The 26,090-nt window shown below is 40.8% G+C and overlaps 1 protein-coding gene across 6 annotated transcripts in view; it reads right to left on the bottom strand.

Moving 5' to 3' along the window:
* The window catches only part of PHF20L1 (PHD finger protein 20 like 1), a 57,955-nt gene extending 31,936 nt beyond the window's left edge, over positions 1 to 26,019 (bottom strand). For 2 of the 6 annotated variants that reach the window (XM_044450392.1, XM_044450394.1), the window contains exons 1-7: positions 24,143 to 25,687; positions 23,275 to 23,388; positions 14,860 to 15,031; positions 14,581 to 14,665; positions 13,227 to 13,315; positions 4,261 to 4,468; positions 1,534 to 1,659 (exon numbers count right to left, since the gene is read on the bottom strand). In XM_044450392.1, coding sequence (XP_044306327.1) covers positions 1,534 to 1,659; positions 4,261 to 4,468; positions 13,227 to 13,315; positions 14,581 to 14,665; positions 14,860 to 15,031; positions 23,275 to 23,357 — 763 coding nt within the window. In that variant the 5' untranslated portion in view covers positions 23,358 to 23,388; positions 24,143 to 25,687. Of the gene's footprint in view, positions 1 to 1,533; positions 1,660 to 4,260; positions 4,469 to 13,226; positions 13,316 to 14,580; positions 14,666 to 14,859; positions 15,032 to 23,274; positions 23,389 to 24,142; positions 25,691 to 25,867 lie in introns of those variants that run through there. The other 4 variants (XM_044450390.1, XM_044450389.1, XM_044450393.1 and 1 more) reach the window with 4 other exon arrangements.
* Positions 26,020 to 26,090: the final 71 nt, after the last annotated feature.

Raw genomic sequence — 26,090 nt, 5'->3', positions numbered from 1 at the left:
CTTCTGATATGGGATTAGAAGAAATCCTCATTCTCTTTCACTAACAGAGGGTTGTGTCTCATTTGACATCAGTCTGATAGAATCCTTACCTCACAAGTCTCTTAATAAATCCAGACTAAAGTTTTTATCCATCACTAAGACCTGATTATGGTAGATGTACCTCTGAATAATTTTCTCTATCTTGGGCAACCAAGCAGTCCCTTCTCCCTCTATCTTTCTCATAAATGCCATATTCCATTTACAGGCAGCCCCCAGATTACCAGTGAGTTCAGTTCCTGAGAAAACGGAAATTTGCCTTTAAGTCGAACTTGTATGTAAGTTGCATCACATATAGTAAGCCCTCCACATTTGTGGGGGTTAGGAACAAAGCACCCCTGCAAAAGTGGTAAAAACTATTGATATCTCTAGCCTCCCCACTGCCCAAATTCACCAGTGCTTCTTCTTTGCAGCAAGAAGATGACAGATTTTCCTCTCTGGGTGGGTGGGGCAGGAAGGCCGGCTTTAGAGGACTCCCTCTCGCCCCTTTTGCTTCCTCTCTCTCTCTGGTGATGCTTTGGAGGCCCTCCCTCTCTCCCGTTTTGCTTCCTCTCTCCGTGTGGAGGTGATGATTTCCCACAGTAATGCTAAAAATTTAATAGGCTTTCTGGCATTTCATTAGTTAAGTACAGGTTGTTCTTACCTTGGACATTCATAACTTGGGGACTGCCTGTATATCCTGCCCAAACCAAGACATTCATAACAATGCTGTTACTACGGGCATTTGTGGCCTTGGAAATGCAATCTAAAGGCATTTGGATTCTTGAATATGAACTGTCGAAACACATTTCAAATTACATCAGTGCAGTTGTGGTGCAGATACCACTCTGGATGCATCCATTACTTATTTTACTGCACCTGTCTATTGACATGGAGAGCAGTAACCTGTGAGCAAAACTTATGCTTTCACAGACCAAGCATGTGAAAGCTCATCTTGATTTTATGAGATTAATTTTTGTTTGCTAATTTATTTTGCTTTATGAAATACATTTCTGTCAAGCACATTTAATTTATTTTGAGATTTAATGGGGGAAAAGTGTTAGACAAATGAAGATTGCGGTGATGTGCTATGGCAGGTAGCAGAATTGCTGTGGTCAAAACTAGTCTTTTGAGGATTGGACACCGAAGGCAAACAGAAAATGCTCATCCTCTTTATGAAGACGAAGATTGTCTCTGTTGAAACAAATCTGATGCACCTTCCATCTGATCAAGCAAGATGGTTCTTAGCCATTCAAGAAACAGGCCATAACAATGTAACTCTGGCCACACAAGGCAGCCCCATCCCCTAACACACATAAAGCTCTCCACACATAGGCCAGCTTGTAAGAATTAGAACCAAAGGACACGTCACTTGAAGAATGCTTTGACAGTTCCCTGACACGACAAAGCACGCAAGTGCACACAAATATTCCAGCACAACAGCTGATGGAGGGAGTGTGCATGCACAATGAACAAGATGAAAGCAGCCAGGATGCCAACAATTAAATGAGAGCTTACCGGTAATTTTGTTAAGACGAGCCCTCTTTGCCTGAAATGAGTTGCCTAGATTATTTTTTCTCTTGTGCGCTAATGCATTCTCTGCCTGTGCAAAGGCAATCTTTGGGACATCCACTAAAGGGAATCCTATGTTGATAAGAAGAGAAGAAAACATGTAATAAGTCTCTACTTCAGAACTCCTAAAAGCAAATATTTAACCTAGAACGTATTCATCCTATACAATATAAAAAGTTTCTCTTTAGAACAGCTGTAGTAGAACAAAGTCTTGATTTTGTAAGAAATTATAAACCCCTGACAACTTTCTACACATACATGACCACTAGCAAGGGGAGAGGGGTTGCATAACTGGAATGGCCAGGGAATCACAAAAACATGATTTTGCTAATGCTACTTCTCCAGTAGCATAATTAAATTTTTAAAAGACGTCCTTCATTTTTCCATCCTCTGGAAGATTGCACCATAGCTCCCCTCCCCACCACAAAGGAGTCATGTGATGTTAACAATAGTCAGCGAGTAAAACTGGCAAGAACATAAAGAACACACATATCTGAAGGAATGACTCGCTCTGTATGACCCAACAAACATGTCAAAGATTTTCTGAAGCCTTTTTTCTGGAAGTGCCTGCCTTCAGAAACTGGTAGTTGGTAACCAGTAAAAGGGCCTTTCCTGTGGTGGGACCTTGCTTGTCTAAAACCCTCCAGACAGGTCTGCCTGTTTTAATCATGGTTCGCTTTTTGGTTCTCTGTTCTCCCGAGGCATTAGAGGAATGATGTGTTTTACTGTTCTCTCCTGTTGATACTACAATGATGGTGTGTGTATATTTTATGTATGTCATTGTAACTGTGAACATATGTTATAAGCCATGGTGGGAAAGACACGATACAAAATACCTTAAAATGAATAAAATAAGAGTCTACCAGTGGGGGAAGCCCTGGGTTTGGGAGACACAAGCTAGAGTGTGGGGCTCGGATGTAACACTAAGCGAGTCAAGCACAAAATATCCACCTGATAGGCTCAAACAAGCAACAGAGATGTTGTGCACCAGTACACTGGCTTGGTTCCAGTAACCCAGCATTTAAACAAAAACAGGGTTACCACTGCATTCACGCCAGGCAACTGTTATAACAGACTTAACTCATTCCTCTCTGCATTTCCAGAGAGCTGGGACAAACAAGAGATTAAAAATATAAGATAAATGTCCTCCCCACCCAAGTGTCCTCTTGCCGATACGTGATAAGGAAAAAAAAAAGTGGAATTTGACATTTCTGCTTATCACATTCAAGGCTACAACTTTGTGCTGATTCACCAAGCAGTTCTCAATGACCTGCATGTCAAAGCGAGGGTGGCCGCAGCTGCAAGGCACTGAGTGTGGAGTGTTACCAGGAAATACGGAACTTATAATTGGATTAAACGCACCCTCCAAGCGGAAAAGGACTTTTTCTCAACTTCAGAAACTGAACCTAGATGTAATTTGTTTACAAGAGACACACATAAAAAGACAACACCATAAACTTCTGGAACGTCCAAAACTTGGCAAGTTATTTATATCTTCCGCTCATCAAAAGAAAAGAGGTTTGGCTTTATATATGAAAGAAAAATTGGATCCTAAGCATATTTTTGCAGATGAAGATGGTAGAATTCTATTGGTTGAAGTTACAATAAAAAATAAAAAAGTGCTCCTAGTGGCGATCTATGCTCCAAATGACCATCAAGAAACTTTCTATCAAAAATTACATACTTCACTCCTACAAACTTAATATCAAATTTTGTGCTTAATGAGAGACTAATGCAATCATTGATTTAAAAAAATAGACTACAAGAATGACACCAATGGAAAGAAAGAAAGGAGAATACTTCCAAAATCCTTCTTCAATATATTAGAGGAACTTAGACTAATAGATGTTTGAAGACACAAAAACACAACCTCTGCTAAGTATACTTTTTACTCAAACAGACGTAGGTCTGTTCTTCCTATAAAGAAAATCTTTATAAAATGTTTTACAGATGGCATCTATCACCAAATAGATTAGCAAAAATGTTTCCAAATATGTCAAATAGATGTTGGAAATGTAAACACAACCCTGGTACTTTCTATCATTTGTGGTGGACTTGGGTTAAGGCAAACAAATACTGAGTTAAAATACACAAATGGCTTGAGGAAATGCTGCACAAACCATTAACCTTTAAACCTGAAGACTTTGTATTAGGTATTATTGCTGATAATCTCGATAAACAAGCTATATATTTGACTTTACATATAACTACTGCAGCGAGGATTGCATTTGCCCAGCACTGGAGAAGCGAAGAGCCACCTACTGAAGAGCTGATTTTAAAAAAGATTTTGGACTGCGCGGAGATGGACAGATAGACTTTGTCTTTGAAGGAGAAGGAAGATACATACTTCTATCAAACACAGAATATTTTCTATCATTGGTTAGAGAAACAGGACTATGTGTAGAATTGAATATGGTTGTTGAATGTAAAAAAAAGAGATGTTGACCCAGTATGTCTGATGTCCTGAACAATTGTTGTTTTTAGTTTTGGATTTAATAATAAAATAATAAAATAATAAAAATAATAAAACTTGATTTTAAAAAAAGGGGGAAATGCGGAACTTCATACACAGGTGATTGCTTTCATACAAACACAAAGCACTCCAGACAAATCTTAACATTACTCTCACATGCTACACTGGGGAGATAAGGGAATATAAAAAATCAGCTGTACCAAATGTCTCACTGGATGTTGGCTGCTCTTCCTTCTTCTGGACTTCCTGGACAATTGTAGAGGTTGATGTTTCTTCCTTCTTTGAAGGTACTTTAAACCACTTTCTCTCCTCTTTGTCTTTATTGCTGTTCACACTGGTCCGTGGTTTAACTCCTGCTTTGTTTTTGGCTGCTGCCACTGCTGCAGCTTTGACCAAAGCAATCCAGTCCTTCAGGACAGATAAGAGAAAAAGAAGATCAAAGTAAAATCTAACTGAACCAAATGAATATTTTCATATTCTTTTTAAAATATTTCTATTTTCATTATTTTCTATTTTATGCAATATAGAACTTATGAAAAGTGCAGATATTAAGCACATCATTAAAATATTGCCAGCCCCATGGAAGTAAGTAGCATGAGTGTTGATGGTCATACTCAGCAGAAACCCAAAGAGAAAAAAAATGGGAAAAATGATTTGCTGAAACAGATCTCATTAAAAAGAGGACAGTTTTGTTCAGCAGATTGCTTCTTTGATCAAGATCCTAATAATAAAGTGTCTTTAACTTAAGATACAGTTTTATGCTTGCTTAGACAAAAGGTCCTACAACTTCCAGCATTCCTCAACCAGCTAGATCATGGGTCCTCAAACTATGGCCTACAGGCTGGATCTGGCCCGTCATGCTCATTTATCCTGCCCGCCTCAGAGATTTTGGCCTCAGAGGTTTTGGACTCGCCACACATGTGGGGGTGCTTGGCGAGGCGGCAGCTTGCTCGCAGAGATCGTTTTGGGCTTGCTCGGAGAAAACAATCTCTGTACGAGCAAGCCAGCCACGCGCGCCCCACCCCGTCCCCTCTCTGGCCCGTGCCCACCGCTGGCACCTTTCAACTGGCCCCCTGTTGAAAAAGTTTGAGGACCCATGAGCTAGATCTACAAATTCGCAGGCAAAGAGAAGTCTCTCCAATCACCTCCTACCAGACCCTTTTAGGATTGTACCTTGCAAAGTCACATGCTGTACTGTTGAGCTGCAGTCTCTCTCTCTCTCTCTCTCTCTCTCTCTCTCTCTCTCTCTCTCTCTCACACACACACACACACACACACACACACACACACTAGTTTTTTATACCATAACCATATTTTAAACAACCCACATTTTTTTGAACAGAAATTGATTATTTTTCTTCTAGTTCTATTACCTCTACTTTCTCCTATTTAGTAGCTAGTTTTCCCCTCCAGCACAGTAATGGGACATGGCTATAAGCCAAACCAAGAGTCTACTTAAGCTAAGACTCCTAAGGCTGATCTCTGAAGGAAAATATGCAGAGCAACTAGTAAAGTATCAGCCCTTCCTGTCCCCCGCTTTCAGTCCCATGCACCAGTAAAACAATCTGAAATCTCCCTGGGTTTTTTGCAAGTACCACACTGATGCAACATGGTTAAGGGGAAATACAGTGCTGAGGCAGCAGTTTGTGTTGGCATGGATGTACACGTTAACACACACAGTCCCTAAACACTGCTTCATTGTTAGATTTGTTATTACTTGTATGTTTTTATACATACATTTATACATTCTTTCTCTGTGCATATGTGTATACACTCACACACACACACACACAAGGGGGGTGATTCCTAAGGGTGGCATATCTATCTCTGTGTACTACTACCATTTGTGTTACATGCATTATTGTTATTACACACATGTATATCTCTCTTTCCAATGAACTATCAAATCAGATAACACAAGTAGTAAAGCTAAAGAAATTTAAAAAATAAGATTACAATATAACATATTATGTGAGAAAATAAAAGGTATTTGTGGTGGTCTTTGTTACTAACACAAGGCTGCTGAATGAAATAATTTCTGTGTCAGATTCAACCCAGCTGAGCTGAGCTGAACTTTTATGAGTGTCCAGCATCCTGTTTCCTACAGCAACCAGCCTCCCAGCTGCCCTCCAGTAACAGGCGATAAGCAGAAAACCAGCTCTAAGCAAGACCCACACCAGACCCCCATTATTAGCTTTATTTTATTCCTCTTCAAAGGGAGTTTTGCTACCCACTCATCCAAACAGCCACTCATGGTTGTCCAAATGCGGATCTTGCTACTAGAATGGGTATTTGTAGAGGCTGACAAGGGAAAAAACTGAGAATAAGCTAGTTCTATTCATATGGCCACAAGCAAAACTAAAAGTCTGAGCAACTTTTGCAGGGTGAGCATCTAAGCTCTTAAATGAGGTGCCCCTTGTAGAGCAGGTGAGCTCCCCAGTGAACCCTGCTTACTGAAGATCTGCTCCTATTTATACTAAGCATTGCACAACTGGCATATGTTCCATCATCCAGGCCTGCACTGAAGATAAACAGTGAGGTGCATGCTTGGGAATTGTGTCACTACATGTAAGTCATGTATGACCTGAAGACAGACAATTCCAAGATGTGATGACACACTTTGGACTTGCAAGCACAGTAAGCTTATTCATCTTATTTATTTTTAAATGCATATGCCTTCCGCTAATCCTAGAGGAGTCCCCAGGCAGCTTACAGTCAGCAATCAATATTACAGGTATTAAAACCAATTAAAACAATAGAAACTTATTGTGGGTATGCTTTGGGGAAGTGGCTAAGAGCCATCTAGTGACCGCATACTGACATGGCCTGTCCCTAAAAGTATTACTGGCAACAGCACATATGAGAGGTTATTTCATTAGCCCTTAAACACCTGATACCAGATTAGTCGATGTTGCCACGTTTCCTGTAGGATTGCAAAAATCACATCTGCTTGATAAAATAGCATGCAGACAACATATAACCCCTGGCTGTGGAGATCATGTGAGAACCAACACTGTGTTGCCTTTGGTTCTTCCGCAAAGCAACTTTATTTCAAGATGCCTTCCTTGACTGACCAGCCAGAGCTTTCCCTGGTATTCTGTTTTCAAAAGATTTTTATATGCAGTATCAATATTATTACACGGGATATTTTTATATTTTATCATTTCCTTTATACCTTTACAATGCATTCACTTACAAATCTGCTTTTGTCACACATATTTTTTTTGTGTACATCCATGATGCGAAGCAGCCAAACTGAAGAATCACAATGAGTGATTGTGCTGTGCTAGAACTATCAAGTTGCTCAGAGTAGGTAAAAAGGTGTCTTGTATTTGCAAAGCTTGGATGACCTGCCCACTGAACTTGATCTTGTTCTCCAATAACCTGATATTCCAGCTAACTTAGTCATGCTTGCAGGGAATCATCTTCTTCCTGTCTATACAGCTAAAGGTGTATCACCAACAATTTTATATTTAAAGGAGTTCCAAGTTAATTTCATATCATCACCACTAGACTCTCGTTAAATCGTAAATATTACACCTCTTTTCCACTTTGAATTATCTCCATTTCTGATTTAAAGTAACCTAAAGAACTGAGAGGAACATACTATATTGGAGTATTTCCAAATCAGGATTAAGTCTATAGTGTTTGGAAACTGCTACCCTGAGGCAAAAGCAAGGAAATGTGTTAGCAAAATACAGTGATAGATAAAACTGACCCTGAATCCTAAGTGGCTGTACAGCATTCCTTTCCTAAAGAATACAGCAATTTTGCTAAAGCTGTATTTCATAACCTTCAGCTTTACAAGAGGGAAGGCAAAACAGAAGCAGCAGTTCTCCACCTCCAAACCACACCAAAATCTGCAAGGCTTCATGCACCAGCTTTCTGTCCACAACAAAAAAGCCTTTATTTTCACCTGAAACAGAACCACTACCTCAAGCATCATCCATTCATGGCTTACTCAAGGTAACCTTAGACTGTCTGCTTTCGTCTTCTGCAGATCTACACAATTTTGCTCTGTCTCTTACAGCTCTCGTTTTTCCACCTATTACCTCTTCCGTTGGCTCTGACCCAAATGGCTTTTCACGGTTTCTCCCTAGCTTCCGTTTCCTTTGGGCCAACGACCCCCCCCCCGCCACACACACCCTTCACTTGCTTCATGCAGCTCATTATTCTAACTACTCTCCGCTCGGGTGATGCTTTCTCTCAGTTAATTATATCATGATTAAAACAAACACAGAAAGAGAAGGTTGTTATGCCTCTCCAGAAGTAGTCATCACTCATACATCTTGTAGAGTATCTCTCCTCTCCTCACTTATATCTAACTCCAAATTCAACTGTTAGAACTTCTTAGAATTGGCAGTTTGAGCTGCAAAATCAATACAGCTAACACGAACATTGGTATACCTCTTTTGTCTAACTTCCCTCAGAGCCCAGGTCAGCCAAATTGAAAGCAAACAGTAGCACAATGACAGAAACTCAATTTGCAATAGAAGTATTTACTTCTGCAAACAATTTCAAAGGTAAGTAAGACAGGAAGAGAGCATATAAATAAGTTATTACAATATTTATTATGTTAATCTAAATACATGTGTTTGAGTGTACGCATATCATTCATCTACTTGCTCCTTAGCAGAGGAAGAAATTTAAAAATTGCATCAACTTGCCATTTTAAAGGCTCACACACCACACAAGTACGTTTCAAGAAAGGTTTATGTACCATTCACCATATACTGTTGGATACAAACGTATCTACTGGTGGTACAAGTATGATGATTTTTTTCATGCAATAGCTACATTGAATGGAAGTAACAAGTTGACTCTCTTCCTAAGCAAATCACACAAAGCCTAATACTTCCCATTACAAGCTAAAACTTTGTTTTGGAGATAAGCAAGAGTACCCATGTATTGGCAGTACCTATTTACAAGAACAAATCAATTCATACTAGCAAAACTACTCTGGCTGCATTATTATTCCTAGAGTTTTGCTCTGACAGATCACACTGCAATAATTTGAATGTCCTCATAATTATTCCTAAAGCCATTTGCAGACTGGAGTCTTTTTCAAGATATGTTTAATTTTTTTTCACCATTTCCCTGACAATATCATATTATACACGATGAACATTTTTACATTTAAAACATTTCACACTTGTTGGACTGCACAGCTTGTATCTGCACCTTTATGATGGTGCGCATTCACATACTTTTTTTCAAAACCTCATCTGTATCAAATCTCCCAGATTAGACAGCTAATTTCCAGGGATTTTTTTTAACTAAAAATGCCTACCTTCCTACATTACACAGCATGTCACTCACATGCACATGTGTGAAAAAAAAAGATTAAGGCCAAACATGCTCAGCATCACCTGGGAAAGAATCCCCGTGTTGTTCGCTCCGTAAATTATAAAGAATGCAATTGGAACATCCTGGCTCGCTGTCCAATAATAGAGTCAAAAGTTCATTATTCACTACTGGGGGATGCATCTAACATTACTTTTAAAGTTGCGTGCATGAGTTTCAAGGGAAAAAAACAACTATTACTTTGATATTAATGATCTTCAAGAGAATTGCTTCACGCGCTGGAGAATCCTGCCCTGATCAAAGCAGTCTGATCAGTGGCAGGGTCACCTTTCGGGAGCTCTTGGCACAGTACTGCCAACGGGCCCCCGAACACCAACTTGGGCCCCAGCTGGCACTGCCACTATCCAGTACTATTTCTACCATAACTGCTCACTCAGACTTTTCCACAACAGTGGGCTGCTGCCCTGCTTCCAATCTGGGAGCCGCAAGGCTGCTCAGCTCTAATCCACGATGGGTGGCTGCCATCTTGCATTCCCAAAATGAAATGTGTGGTGGTAATTCGTGGCTGCGGATCAGCACCAACCTACTCAGCTCCCGTTCAAGAGAGGCACCAACTAGGTTTGCCAGGCATGTGATGAGGGGAGTGCCAGAAGCAGTGGGTGGGGGAAGCGCGTCAGCAAGAGGCACATATCTGCCACGGCAGGTTCTGGCAGCCACTCCACTACACAAAGGCATGCATCGCAGAGTAACCTGCATCTTCAAAAAGGCAACTTCCTCTCTTTGTAACTACACTTCTGACAGTGACAAATCCTTGATCAAAGAAGCAGCATGAAAGAGAAAGTGATGGAAAGAAAAGGGTTCAAGCTATTTCCAGGACAGAGGTGCAGCAGAGTGGCCATGGAAATCTCTCCAAAAAGGATCTTTAGGATCTCTTCCTTGGGCAAACAGGTAAGGAATTTCAAGGGAATTCAGAAGGGTTTCATTAAGTCTAACAACATTTCTTGCTGCCATTCTGAAGAACCCTTTATAGGTTATTACCTATAAAGCCCTTAACGGCTTGGGACCTGGATACCTAAAGGAACGCCTTCTTCCTTATTTGCCCTCCCATCCCCTGAGATTGGCAGCAGAGGCCTTTCTGCGGGAACCCTCCGGGAAAGATATTAGGAGGCAAAGTACCTGCAGGAGGGCTTTCTCTGCGCTGGTGCCCTATCTGTGGAATGCACTCCCCAGAGAGGTCTGCCTGGCGCTATCATTATTTGTTTTTCGGCACCAGGTTCAGACCTTTTTATTCCAACAATATTTTAATAACTTTTAATATTGGATTATATATGTTTTTAATCTGCAGCCAGAGTGCATCTTAAATTTATTTGTATTATGTTTTATATTATTCTTATTTATATAAGCCATCCTGAGGCCTTCACGACAGGATGGCATATAAATATTCTAAATAAATAAATAAACAAACAAACAAACCTTAAATGATATTTGCATTTTGCTTAAAGAGGAATTAAAGGAATTTGAAAGTTGTTCCCTGGACACAAGCATCTAATATTAAGATCTGGTAAGACCAGAAAAATGTCTTCAGTAAGGGCTGCACCTCTTTACAACTCATTTCCTACTGGATGTTAAAATCAAGCCAATCCTGCTAAAGCAAGAGCGCCTACCTCACCAGTGCAGGCAGCAGCTTGACCACACTGACCTGTTATACTCAAGGGATGTAACTCTGCAGCAAAATGACCAGACTTCTGGCTTTTTTAAAAAGAATGTCCTAAAAGGGGTGTGGGTGTGTCTGAAAGACCCCTAGAAAGCACTTCTATCTACTTTGCATTTCCATTACAAACTCTGTGACTGTGCAGTCATAGTATGAGTTTGCATCAAGAGCACAGAACTTTTCATTTAAAAACGGGTGCTGCAAATGAACTTTTAGCTCTCTGATTGTTACGAAGATATGTTTCATTAGAAAGCTCAGCAGATTATGTGAGTTCCTTCACATGATGGTTTATTTCAGACAATATATCATTTCTAACAAAGCATAATGATTCTTGATAAAAATACCACCAAAAAAATAAAATCTATGTAAATAAGAACAGTTCCTTAATATAGAAGCGAGCATACATAGGTTTAATAGTTCCCCTTCACCTCCCTAAGAAGGAAAACTGTAAATGTTTATTCAAGTATTGCAGGAGTCCCCAAGCTTTTCCAGAGCTTTTGTGCACCACCTCAAAATGCCCAATCAATGCACCACCATTTTGGCATCTACTCAGCACATCTGTGGATCTTAGGCTGCATCTTATTCAACAAAAATCTTAGTTTTGTGCATACACAACATCTCGTTAATAAGGGACTGCTGAATTCAAATCGTTGCTGGCAGGGGGAAGAGTTTCTTTTAAAGGGCAATGTTCAGGCAATGTTCAATAGTTGCTTCTTTTGTGGGGGACATTAATACACAGGTAAACTTTGTACTGGTACAGTCTTTAATATTTGCATACACCCTCTTTTATATTATCTATATGTTTAATGGAAATTAAAAATGGTTAGCACAGATGGATTCTCTGTCATTTTAACAGCTTACAATATTGGAAGGATAAACATTCTCCTCCTATAATGCTGAAATGCCATCCAGAGGCGTCAGTGGTGGATGGGTTATACAAACTTTAAATAAATAAGTAAATAATGGAGTGGATTGAGGACCTTACAATATGTTTGGTACCTGAAACATATACTACCTTCAAATGGATAGTTATTTTGGCCCACTTTCTCCAGGGTATGCATAATTCCTAGAAAGTTGCACACATTTTGCATAAACTCATCACATACATTGAAAAAAACAGAAAAAAAGAAACAATGTGGATGCCTGCAGGTGCCACCTCAGATACCTCTTCACTGGGCACTGCTTTTCGGGCCCTGATCTACTGCATATGTCATAGTAACTAAAATTTAGCAGGCATTATTACCTGGACAAAAATACTACATAGGTCATACAGGCCCCAATTAATATGTGGCAAATCCTTCTTCCTATCAAGTTAATCTTTTATAGACCTATTTATTCTGATGTCATCTACTCTGACTGGCAGCAGCCCTTCCAGATCTCAAGCAGAGATGATCTTTTAAAACTCAGCATGTCAAGAACTGAACCCAGGACTGACTGTTTGGAAAACACATGCTCTGCCATCATGTCAGAAGTAATTTAGATCTTGATGCACTTTTCTATACCCTTCTGCATCTTCAGATGGTGGCAGTGCTTCGCATGGTCTAGTTTGATATAGATAGGCAGCATTTCCGCCAAAATTAGTGAACACTGTAGCACTTGGAGCACAAGGGGAACTATGAAGGAGAAATCTATGACATCAGTATGCAACCCACTGAACATCTACAGCATATGCATTCACCACAACTCTTCCAATAGCAAGCAGCAAGATCTGATCCTCTCCAAGAATCGTATTACCTAACAGCACACAGAACAGCCAACAGTGTCAGGCTGGAAGGCTGCCAAGTAAAAACGCTGCATCCAAACAAGGGAAGGGATATGCCAACAATTTCCTGGTGGGGAAACGCCCACCTCCCACATTAAAGCCAAGAAACTTCTTTTCAAGACACACAATGGCAAGCAAGAAAGGAACCATTTGCTCCAAAAGCTGAATTCTCAAGACCACCTGACGCTGACACCTTAGACACTTTACTACAGAATACTTAATACAAGAGTAGAAAAAGATGAAAAAGGTATGTTCACTCAATCAGAAATTGTGTGGGAATTGCAAATAACTGTATGTATAAAACCTGAAGGCTGAAATCACTCCAACTATATTAAATCAGGAATTTAGGGATATGGTCTAATAGAGGGGTTATCTGGAGACTCATTTACCTGCCCTTTGGCATCTTCTGGCATAGATTTGATGTGCATTCTTTTAAGACAACGAATCACTCCATCATAGAACTGTACAGTGAAGGTTCCTGGTATCAGAGACACACAACAGTAAGGATGAAAAATTTTAGCAATACGTATTTGTACATCGACTCAAACTCATCCTGCAGCCCTGCATGTGTCAACATTTCTCTAACTACATTCAGCTGCTTTAAAAGTGATACATTTAAAGGAACCTTTTTAATTTAGATAACTTGTTTCAATTCAGCTGATTTAGAAAAAGAAAAGTTAAGATACATTCTTATAAAGGTTGACTAGTAGAGAATTAATAAGACCAATGAAGCACACTAAATGCCACAATTTATAAGTTTAAATCACAGGAATTCCCACTGCCCGGGCTTTTTAGCATTCATTTCACCCTCTTGGAGCACTTAAAGCACTTCATGCACATTTATTCAGCATTTTTACAACAACTGTGAAAGGGAGATTGATGGTATCCTTGTACTGCAGGTAAGGGCCTAAAGCTAAGTTCCTGAGACTTATCTAAGAGCCCTTAGAAAATTTGTAACAGACATGAGATTCGAACAATTTCAGATCCACTTCACAAATCAGTCCCTCAGCCACTACACTGCACCGGCTCTCAGGTTCTGAAAGTGCAGACCTGCCACCTGCAAATAATGACAAATCCATTCTTTGTTTCCTTCATAGGCTTGGACATGCTACACTAATCAAACTGCATCAAAGTTGCACGTTTGCATTTTGCTACATTTTGCTTTCACTGAAGTAAAAATACTAACATGACTATGGCCAACATTTGAGAACAGGCATCTTCTTCAAAGGATAATAAAGATTGCCTAAAAGATATTCCAAACCTTCAGACCAAATGAAAGTGTGGAATATGAATCTGACACATAAAATAAGGCATCCCATGAGCACGAATGACAGTAACTTTTATTTAAAACACAACAAGGTATTTGCATTTATGAAGAACTGCATTTGGACACAATGAAGAACATTCATTCTTACATTTGTGCACAATGAAGAACATTTAAAAGTTGGGCAAGCCTATGTCAGCTGCCCACCTTACAATCACTCAATTCAATTGTTGTTCAAACAACAATCAGAAAACTTCTTAGAGGAAGGGCTTATCAACAGGTGTTAGTTCAATCAACTAAACATTCCATGTTTAAAAGCAGTCTACCTCCAAGTGGCAGGTGCTGCACAAAATAGAGGGAGGTTGTTAAAGTGCCCTGAATGTAACTGAGAACTTTGAGAAGCTTGTCTGGCTCCTAATAGGAAGAACATTAGGCTAGTTCAATCCATAAGCCAATCTGGCAAGGCAGGTTACACATACCTTCTTTGTTAATTGCTTCAATTTTCGCAGGATAGTATCGACAGTCTGTCCAGCGAGCTAGAACCTCTTCTCCAGGTTTAAAATCCTGTTTTAGAAGGAGTTTTAAGAATATATTTAGCTAATATGTCTGAAAGTGTATTTAATAGCAGCATACTGGAAACCAGCCACCATTATGTGGAATTATGTCCTGCTAATTTCTATACTCTTGGTTTTATGATTAGGGCTCAAGATTTCCATATGAAAGCATTTCCAAGAGATGGGAAGGGGATGAATACTTACAATGAATTCATCATCATCTTTTAGACCCTCTTTTCTCAGTGATGGCCGTTCAAGGGGACGCAATCGATTGCTATCCCAGTAAATCCACTCATCGTAACGATGACTCCAACGTTCAAAGTGGACAAGCATCTTCCCCTCCTCATAGTCTATCTTCTCAATCCGGGAGGGATACCTTCAGAGAACAAATTAAAAGATGCCATTTTGACAGGCTGGTTTCTAAATTTCTTTTTGCAGAAGACCCATGGGTACCATTTGGACGTACTAGTGTTTTTTTCATGACGCATCAACACAGTTCATGTTTAAGCCTCAGTTATCTAGCAAGGAAAATAGCATTATGCGTACCATGAGGTACAATTGCCCCAACACGTGTGTTCCACAAATGTTGTCAACCTAAACATTTAGAACATATTTTGTGCTTCCACAAGTAGCATCAAACATTGTGCGGCAGAAATGTAAATGCTGCCTGGGGTAATTTCCTTTTCTGTTCCTCATACAACGCAAGACTGAAGATTGCTATAAGGTCTGAAGTTGCTTATTCAGACAAAAAGTCTAAATTGACAATTGCAGCTAACATGTGATTGTGAACAATATGGATATTGTAGGTAGTAACCGCAAAACCTCAAGGATCTTGGGTAAATGTGTGAAAAAGCTGCATGAATTCTGGAATACTGAAATGGCCGAACTGTAAGACTGTGCCAGCTATTAAATGCTAAAAACTGAAAATGTGCATTCATATGGCACACATGCCATGGATCAGGAGATCAACTGCTCAGTTTCATGGTATTTATATTTGTTTATCCGCAGGCCACTTTTCCACAGAATTGTGCCAAAGTGATTTACAACTGGCAATCAGTGGCAGCAAAAGACATTTCAGAAATACAATCACAAGCAAGAATGAGATAGTATAAATATCAAGATATGCCCATAATTAGCAGTATATTCAGATTAAAACTAATTGGGAGAGACAATAAAAACTAGGGCTCAAATATTACATGTATATTTGGGAGTGAACCCAGTGAAATGAATAGGAGATCTGAATAGACATATACATATTTAATGTCACATTGCAATAGAGAAATGGAGCACAGTCCACAAAACAAAAAAAAACAAAAAAAAAAAAACAAATAGTGCTCAATTCCATACTAAGGAGACAGTGCGGAAGTCTCTCACCTGAGTCCCTCCTTGAAGAACCTTCTCCATCTCTCATCTGAGAAGGTATAATTTATCAATCTGGCTTAAATCACACATGTGCTCAACTCTGATTCAATTTCCCTCCAAGCACTCCCAGTACTCTCTTCATGGCAACAGTTTATCAGCATGCTTTAAGAAGCAGCACATGAGAGAGGAAAATGCTCATCCTTTTCATGTTTTACTCCACCAACCTTTTCTAATATAAACTGTATCTAAGATGCATATATGTTGCCCTCATGGTCTTTCTATGTGAGCGAACTAACTTTTTCAACAAAAAGTACATGCTATGAATAGTCCACAGAAGTTAGTGATCCACCAAAAAAAGAGAGATCTGATTAACCTGCTAAAACATCTTTATGTTATTCATATATGGCCTAAAAGGGTACAGGGGAAAGTGAAAGCAGCCACACACACACCAGGTTCTGTTCCAGTTTACAAATATCTGGCTGCCTGGATACCCAAGGCTGAATCCTACAAAGGATAAACGACTCAGTGAGTTACTATTAGCATAACCTAATGTAAGAATATATGTCTCAAAGACTTTTAGGAGACTGTCAAACTTCCCAGTGCTGCCCTGAAACTTCACAAACAATTAAGCCATTCATTCATCTACAATGTTCTCCCTCTTTCATTCTCACAACTACCCTTCTGGCACATGTATGTACATCATTTTAAGAACATAAGAACAGTCATGTTGCATGTGACTACAAGACTATCTAATCTAGCATTTTATTCCCACAGTGGGCAGGTGCCTATGGAAAGCCCACATCTTCTATAAATAAAGAGACAAATATTTTTTAAAAAATGCCCAAAAGCAGGTGTGACCTGGATTAGATATAAAACCAGTTCAATGCCCAAAGTTAACAAACGGTCAAATTAGCTAATGAGCTGCTTGGTAAAGGCAGCAAAACTCCCTTGCTGTCTTTGCCCAGGCCACTGACAAGGACAGCCACTTCAGCAATGGCATGGCAGGAGACACTTTCCAAGATGTTTCAGCCAAGACCAACTCTCCCTTCCAAAAATTATGAAAGTATTTGCATGCATTTCTGGTGCCTAAAAAGGTGAGAAACCAGTGACAAGTGTTCCAGTATGCCACTTAGGCACTTTGGAGGGACTGTCAGGGGGAGAAATTTCAAAAAGTTTGCAAAAGCACAGGCAAGGAGTGGTGGTGAGCCAAGAGAAGTTGTGCTTGGTGTAGGGAGAACAAGCCAGCGATGCTCGCCACAAAATGCCACTAGGGTATCAACAGAGCAGCTGCCACTGACAGAAGCACAGGAGAACTTGGGGGGGGGGGGTACCAAAGGGGTACTGTGGCACTTGCCAGGTAGCTCACTAATCAGTCGCCTGGACCCCCAGTGGGATTGGTTTCCCAGGGACAGATGGCACGCTAACCCACTGTGGGTCCAACACCACCTGCAGCCCTTTGCAGAAGCATTATCTGCTGTTATCATATTTTGTTGCATTACAAGCTAGAACTGTAATGGATTAATTTGGCATTGTTACCACTTGATGTGCACGAGATACACAATACTCTGAAGATGCAAAAAGTTTTAAATTGTGGCACAAAGACACACTGCCATTTGTTGGCTGCAGAAGTATTTGCCCTCTTTGCTGTGGCATGCTTAACAAAGCTCTGGGGCAATGTATTCCCTCCAGAAGTTATATACTGTAAGAAGCTGACTGTATGGTAATGGAGTTTGGTTGCAGTCAATTCAGTGTCACATGACATCAGATTAAGAGTACGTATTTGTGGAACCATCAGAGCTTGATGAAGACCGTATCTAAACAAACAGCATCATGAATACCAAGAACCTATCACAACAGTTCTGGGAGAAATTCGGACATAAACACCATACATGTCAATGCATTTCCCCAGAGCACCAAATCAACTATTACAAAATGGGATGAGTACTGCTCAACTGTGATTCTGTCTACCAAAGCTAGAGAAGGCTGTCAGCCAAAGTTCAGTGACTGGGTGAGGAGGGCATTAGTCAGAGACACAACCAAGAGGGCAATGGTAACTGAAGGAGTTGGAGAGAACCACAGCTGAGAAGTTTTCCACTTGATAATGATCTCCTATGTGTTACACAAAGCTGAGCTTTATGAAAATATGGCAAGAAAAAAGCCAGTACCGAAATAAACCCATACCAGAGTCTGTTTGGAATTTGGAAAAGGCATGTGGAAGACACAGTACCAGGTGAGGAAACAGTGTGTGGTTTGATGAAACAAACATTAAACTTTTTGGTTTGCTGCAAAACACCAGCAGCATCTTATTATTTGGATGTTTTTCTTCAGTGAAAATTGGGAAACTGGTCAGGATTGAGTGCAAGTTGGATGGAGCCAAATACAGGGCAGTTCTAGAGGGCAACCTGTTTCGGTCTGCAAGGGAACATGGACTGGGGCAGAGAGTCACCTTCCAGCAAGACAATGACCCTAAACACACACTGGAGTGATTAAAAAAAAAACAAGAACCTGAATGTCTTAGAACGCTGCGGCAAGACTTTAAGGTTGTTGTTCATCCGTCCCCATGCAACCAGACCAGCCCCGGAGCGGTTTTGCCAGGAAGAATGAATAAACATTGCAATATTCAGATGTGTAAAGCTAAAAGATACTTCACCAAGAAGGTTTGTGGGTGTAATTGCTGCCAAAACTACTTCTAGCAAGGGATGAATTCTTATGAAACCAGCAAGTGCCATTTAGTTTCTGTTTCCTTCTGTGCCATAGCACTTTGTGCTCTTGCAGTGTTAAGTCTCTTATGTACCTCAAGTGCTAACAATGACTTTTCAATCCATTTCAAGTTCAGGTTGTAACACAACAAAAGGTGAAAAAGTCAAAGCAGGAGTAAGTACTGTCATGACTTTATAGATAACAAGCCATGAGTTGTCAGGATGGTCTGTTGCCCCAAACAAGCCACCCTGCAGGAAGCAGTCCAGGTTCACTCAACACGGTACTGTGGTTAATTATCTAAAATTGGCAATGCCATGCAAATGCAAATTACTGGTATCACTGGGTTAAAGCGGAGGACAGTCTTCATTGCCTGTTCCCACAGTAGCTTCAAAACACCCCTCTGCCATGGAACGGTAGCCATGTAAGATGTTACTTTATTTCCAAACACACTAAGAAAATTAACAAATTAAGGTAAAATGATGCTTTGGGGAATGAGTAAATTCACACAATTTTGAAAGTTAAATTTAGTATCATTTTTCCATGGTAAAACTCTGAGTAGTGTGCCATGTAGAACAGTAAATGTTTTATTATAAATTAGGATGAAATTTCAGAAGCATCAACTTCAATCAAGAACATCCAAAAGAAAACACTAACTAAAACCAATTGAAACACAGAAAGCCTGGGCAATTACAGTCTTTAATTTGTGCCGAGAAACTTGAAGTGGGAACCAGACAAGCTTCAACCAGAACAGAAGAGGCATTATATGTATTCATTTAAAACATTTTATATACTTTTGATTAGCAAAATGGTTTACACAATATAATTCAAATAAACAAAATCCAACAATTTAAAACAGATTTGCCTGCAATAAAAAAAATCTGTGTACAATAAAATGTTTGCAAGCCTATACATTATAAAGGACATCTCCCCAGGCACCATCTACACAACTTCATGTCATGGGAACATCCCATGGATAGCCTCTGATGAACTAATACTAACTAAAATTAAGACATTGGCTTTAAATCTACAGCTGCCTTGAGCACTGAAGACAAAAAATCCTAAGTATAAGGATGGAATGTAAAGGTTTATTCAGATGATAATTCCATGCCTTGTCTCCTTGTAAAGCAAGATTTTGTATTTGTTCTGATTATTCTTCAAGTGAAAGGGAAGAACTATCCTTTGCAATATGGGGTTTTCCTTGAAGGTTGATCAGAAACTGTGGCTTGGGCAAAACTTTAAAGCCAGGCTAATAACCAAGAACATCTATTTCCAGTTGCCACCCACCCACACTGGCTGCTTATATATCTCTAAGACCAATTCAAGGTGTAGTTTTTAACTTCTAAAGCACCTGCAAGCTTGTTACCACAATACCTGCTGAAGTGCCTCCCCCAACTGTGATCTCCCAGATGAATACAATCAATATTTGAGGCCTTCCCCCAAGTGCCACCTCCAAGGAAGGCTTGGAGGGCAGGAACAGGGGATACAGCCTTCTCAGTAGTGTCCACTCCCAAACCACAGAATGGCCCCTACACACGGAGGCCCACCTGGTGCAAACTTTGCCATCTTTCCTGCACCATGCTAAGACAACCTTCAATGTACATCTAGGTGTATTTAACAGGGTGATGGATGTACCTGTGCCAGGTGTTTTTAAAGGGTCTGTTTTACACCAGATATTGTTTTAACTGTTAACATTGGTTTCAATTTTGGTATTTTGGAAAAAGATTTGTGGTATTCAATTGGATTATGTTCCGTTCTGGTAACTGCTGTAAACTGTTGTAACAGCTTCAGCACTAAGTAGCAGAGAAATGAAAATGATGACAGGGTATTACTTACAGAATTATCATCAAGTCTGTGCCACTTAATAATTAATATGACCTAAGGAGCAATCCTGTGACCCCCTACATCGCTTATGAGGAGGCAAAGGATATTTCCAGTTCCTAGATCCTAAGTAAATTCATGCCCTGGCCTCAAAGTGGGCAACTGAAGTTCTTACTAACCCTCCCACTAGCACCAAAAAAACAAGCTAGCTGTTCTCCCAGGTCAGAAAAACAACCTTGAGGAGAGGGAAGGGGGTGTTCAAGGTGGGCAGGGAAGGGAAGAGATTAGAGAGGCCAGGATATAAGTTATTCTGACCATTCAATCTCCTTACTTCCCCTTTAGGACATTCTAGCTAGACAGGGAAGTCTATCTAGTGAAAATGCAGGGGAAGAAATTACTTCTGCTGCTCCTCCCACTCTGCATTATATGACAATAAACCTCTGAGTTTGGTGACTTACAGAAATCTCAAGGCCTGAGTGCTGTATCAGAAGCTTGAAACTACTAAGACATATTTTACCAGGGAAAATAATTCCAGGGTGCACATTTCAAGCTTCAATCCAGTTTTAATTCATACATCCCCCTTTTATAATATCATGATCCTTTCCCACTCAAAAGTTATTTCCTTCAAGGAGTTAAACTGCTCTCAGAAATGTGTCACCTTAGTCATAGAATCTTGCTTCCCCTCCCCTTATTTAATGACAGCAAAATACAGATTCTTTGATATGGGAATTCTCACATCTGACATCAACCTCTCAGTCTCCAAAATGACCATTGGGGGAAAAAAGGGGGGGGCACTTTTCCCCCATGGTAAAATGAAAGGAAATTTCAGTGATAACTTTAATTCTGAATATAATAAAAATAATAAAAAACATAAGCACAGCCATGCAGAATGCCACCATCTAATCCAACACTCTGTTCACACAGGGGCCAACCTTCCTGCAGGAAACCCACAAGTAGGGCAGGCGTGCAACATCACCCTCCCACCCATATTCCCCAGCTAACAGTGTACTTAAGTATATTGTCTCCTAGTCCTCCATGAATACCTTCATTCCCCCTTTTAAACCATCCAAAATGGTGGCCTTCTAGTGCAAGTGACTTTCACAGTTCAACTCTGTGCTGCGTTGAAGTAGCAGTTTTATCTATTCTGAATCTCTCACCACTGTTTCTTGGGATGACCTCAGGTTTCAGTATTGTGTGTGAGAAAGAAAACATCTCCTTCTCTGCACCTTCTCCATACGTCTGTCCACTGCTTTCGTGTCTCCCCTTACTTCTCTTCCTCCCCACCTAACTAAACCACTGCAGCATTTGTAACTTTTCTGCACTGGGGAGCTGCACCAGCCCCATGCTTTTACTTGGCTTTTTCTACATTTTTACTAACTGTACAATACCTATTTTAGGTGCAATGACCAGAATTATACATAGCATTCTGAGCATGGTTGCATCATAGAAAACCAGTATGAACTTGGCAGTTTTATTTTCAAATCCTTCCCTATAAATGCCCAAAATGGAGTTTGCCTTTTTCACAGCAGCTGCACGCAAGACTGACATTTGCACTGAACTATCCACTGCACAAGATCCCAGGGGTTCCATGAATCACTGTTTTCCTTGGCACTTTATCTTTCAGTGTGAAGCCTGAAATTATCCAGGGATTTTTAATCATGTTTCGTATCAAATTGCCATTTCTGATCTACCAGTCTACTACAGATACATAGCAAATTGGGACTGCTCCTTGCCTCTTTTGAGTACATTCAGTCATCAAGGAAGGGTGGTGGAAGATGGGGAATCATCAAACAAGATTAATCTGCACCCCGGCTTTACTATAGAGTAACGTTAAAGTAATGTTGCTGTATACACATGCACTCAAAGCAGTTAACAGTTCACAGACATAAGACACACAGGCTTCACCAGAAGAAGGCAGCCTTCTTCAACTCCTTCCAGATGTTCTGGACTATAATTCTTATCAACCCCAGCCAGCACGGCCAGGATATGGAGGATGCGAGGTCTTTTGCAGAGCATACGAATTTGGGAAAGCTAAGAGAAGGAAACAATGATATAGGGAAATAATCTCAGAGGTGAGAGTCCCAGATGTGAATGGCTAAGCCCCTATCTCTCAATATGTATCAGGAAGCAGAAGGGAGCATTTTTCCCTAGGTATTGCTTCTAGATCATCAAGTATGACCTCATGTCTTCCAAACTGCTCTCTTTACTGCAACTCTATCATCCCTTTATCTGTCAGCCCAATCATCCCAGATACAACCAATCAAATGTTCTCACCCATATCCCCAAATTCTCTTTAATTTGTACAGTTTCCTGGTATAAACAGATTATTTTGTGTATGGCTATTAATGGAATACCCACAGGGAAGACAAAAGATATTCATGTGCCACCAGAGTGAATCACCGCTTAAAACACAAACACCAGACATGTAAACCTGCAGCATTTTTTTTAGCTGTATAAGTATTTTCTGCACAAGGTCTTTAAGCTAAATCTTTCCATTACCTTAGGCTGTAATCTTAAACCCTCTTAGTGGGAAGTAAACTTTACTGAATTCTGTAGGACTCGCTTCTCTGTCAACATGTACTGAATTTTACTGTTAATGTCTTTTTCAGAAGGAATCGCCTTGCCTCAGCTAATTTATGGCCAAAGTGAAAAAGCTTGTATTTTATTTTTTGTGTATATGTTAGGACTGCCATAATTGCATATGAAATAATTTCTGACCTAAACCAGCCATTGACATACCATTTTTGTAGGTAATCCAGTGCTTCCAAACGAGCACCTATTTCAAATGTTATTCCGGGACGATTTGGAGGCTTTCTGCTCATCTTGAAAGTTTCTATTCTTCTCTCTTCTTAGCTGTAAAAGAAAGAAGAGGTTTTAGTGCCCCACAGGAATCCTTTAAGGCAATTGTTCTGCATTTACCTTTTAAACTATGAGGAAAGAGAGGGCAGCAACCAGACTTTAGCTATTTGAAGACTTGGGACAAATGAACAAATGGCTAAAATCTAAAAGCAAAACCCTTTGCATGTTTACTTAGAAGTATTATTGAATTAAATGGGGATTGCTTCCAAATAAATGAGCTACAGTGTAGAACTGAATTCTTTATCTCAGTAACATAGTTATTATTTCCTAAATATTTATGGTTATTAACATGTTAACCTAACTCTTTTGACCAGGTATTAAACACTCTAAAAGTAGGCCTATTAATATTTTAACTAAATGTTCAAATACACATAGTAACACACTGAATTCTAAAGCATGTTTTTAAAATCAAGCAGAAAGTGAAATACAGAACACAGATGACGCCTGCTTTGTGGAGTCATCAAAATGCTCCCATACCAGGATAGTCTCCTACACTTTCTGTTGTGTATACATGTTAAACCAGATTATAAAAAAAGGTTCTTAAGGATGAAGGTTCCATATGCATTGCAAGAATAGGAGAAAAAAATGAAATGCATATTTCTGAACAAGAGATCTCATTTAACCATTGGTGTGGTGATAACAAGTTAAAAACTTAAAAACAAAAACAGTATTCAAGTCCTCAGCATCCTACAGGAAGAGATCCAGTATAAATTTGGATGCAGGAGACTTTTCAATATAAGGACCTCACCTCCAGTCTTTAGCTGGGATGCCATCATTTCAGTCTTTAGTGGAAACAAGGTAATCAGGACCTCATTTTTCAGCAGGAGTGGCAAACCTCACTCTGCATTAGATAACAATCTTGGAACACAGAATGTATGGAAGAAAGGAATCTCCAAATCCATTTGATACTATGGACAACGGTTTCCAAAGGTAGTAAGTAATATGGAAAGCTGCCTTATACGAATAGTCTAATTAGCTCAGTATTCTTTATATACTGATGGGGTGGTTTACAAATTAAATAAACATACCAGCCTTTCCCAACTATGTGCCCTCCAGGTGTTTAGAAGTACAACAACTAGAACTTCTGACCATTAGCCATGGTGACCAGGGCTGCTAAGAGTTGAAACCAAAGTGCCTGAATCGGGGGGCACCAGGGTGGAAAAGGCTGGTCTATGTTGCCTTAAAGTAGCTTTGCAGCGGTAGCTCTGTTCTACCAGCTTGCACTGAACATGGGACTTTCTGCATGCAATGCATTTGCCCCTCCACTGAGGTACATTTGTTTCCTAGAAACATCAGAAAAAGAGTTCAACCTCATTCAGGACTAGATATGAAATCTTTACCCATCATGCCTAGGCATGAATCATTAGTATAGAAAAATCACGAATCCCAGCCTTACATTTCCAATCTATATTAGCTGGAAGAAGAACCCTATATAAACCAGCTGACATTACGCAGATCAAGTTTGTTATTATGCACACCAATAGAAAATTTCCTAATCAGGAGGAGTCCTCTGCACTAGCAACTCCCTTTAAGGTGTGTTTGCACACCAACCTTTTTCTGCTAAAGTACATAAAAACCTCTTTTCTCTTTTTCTGGCTTCTTTTGAAAGCCAGTGTGGACCAGGTGTTGGACCAGGTCTCAAGAGGTCCTGGTTCTAGTCCCCACTTAACCATGAAGCTCACTGGGTCACTTTGGACAGTCACTAACTCTCAGCTTAAACTACTTCACGGGGCTGTTCTAAGAATAAAAAGTGGGAAGGATCACAGAAGCTACTCTGAGTTCTTTAAAAGTGGGGGACGGACAGAAAAGAGAACCAGTGCGGCAAAGTGGTTAGAGTCCGGGACTTAGGATCAGGCGATCCAGATTCAGCTCCCCACTCAATCATGCAGATTACTGGGTGGCTTTGGGTCAGCCACTGCCTCTCAGCATAAGCCACCTCACAGGGCTGTTGAGAGGATAAAATAGAAAGGACAACCATCGCCTTGGGCAAGACAGAACGTGAATATAAAAAGAAAAAAAGACAGAACGTGGACATAAATAAATGAACTCTGGAGAGTCCAACCCCTCCGTCTACTCCGCCCTCTTCAACAGCTCTCCCGTCCCTCTCTGGTCGCGACCCCTGTGCAGTCTGGGCCTGTTTCATGAAGGGCCCACGGTTCTCCTACCCGGCCTCGGGGACAGGACGCGCTCTGGCCCAGGGGGTCTTCCTCAACACACCCGAGAGCCGAGAGGGGGCCTGCGCGGGGGCTTTGGTCCCCAATCCTCTCTGGACGGGGAAGGCCCCTCAACCCCCCAGCAGGGCAGAGCAGCCCGGGGATGAGTGGGCAGGCCGCGCCGGGCAGGGAGGCCGCAGCCCCGAGGCCAAAGGCTCTGCTGGGACGCGGTCCTCGCAGCCAGCCAGGCCTCCGGCCGGCCGAATCCGAGGCCTGTCCGTCTCCGGGGCGGCCCGGCTCCGGGCTCGGCCCGTCCTTACCCGCTGCCGCCGCTACCAGCCCCGCCCAGGCCTTGTCGGGGCAGGGCGGGGACGGGGGTCGCTCTCGCTCCCCCGGGAAGCCGTCAGCAACAGCAGCAGCAGCCGCCGCGGCGCCGCCTTCGCCCCCCTTCTTCCTCCTCAGCGAGCCCCATCGCCGTCTCCTCCCGGCCCCGCCTCTCGCGACCCAGCGCCGACACCAGCCGTCACTTCCCCGCGACGCTCG

This window comes from Varanus komodoensis, unplaced genomic scaffold (genome assembly GCF_004798865.1).
Source record: "Varanus komodoensis strain SLA01 unplaced genomic scaffold, ASM479886v1 scaffold66, whole genome shotgun sequence".
Lineage (NCBI taxonomy): Eukaryota > Metazoa > Chordata > Lepidosauria > Squamata > Varanidae > Varanus > Varanus komodoensis.
This window is presented reverse-complemented; position numbering and strand designations above follow the sequence as displayed.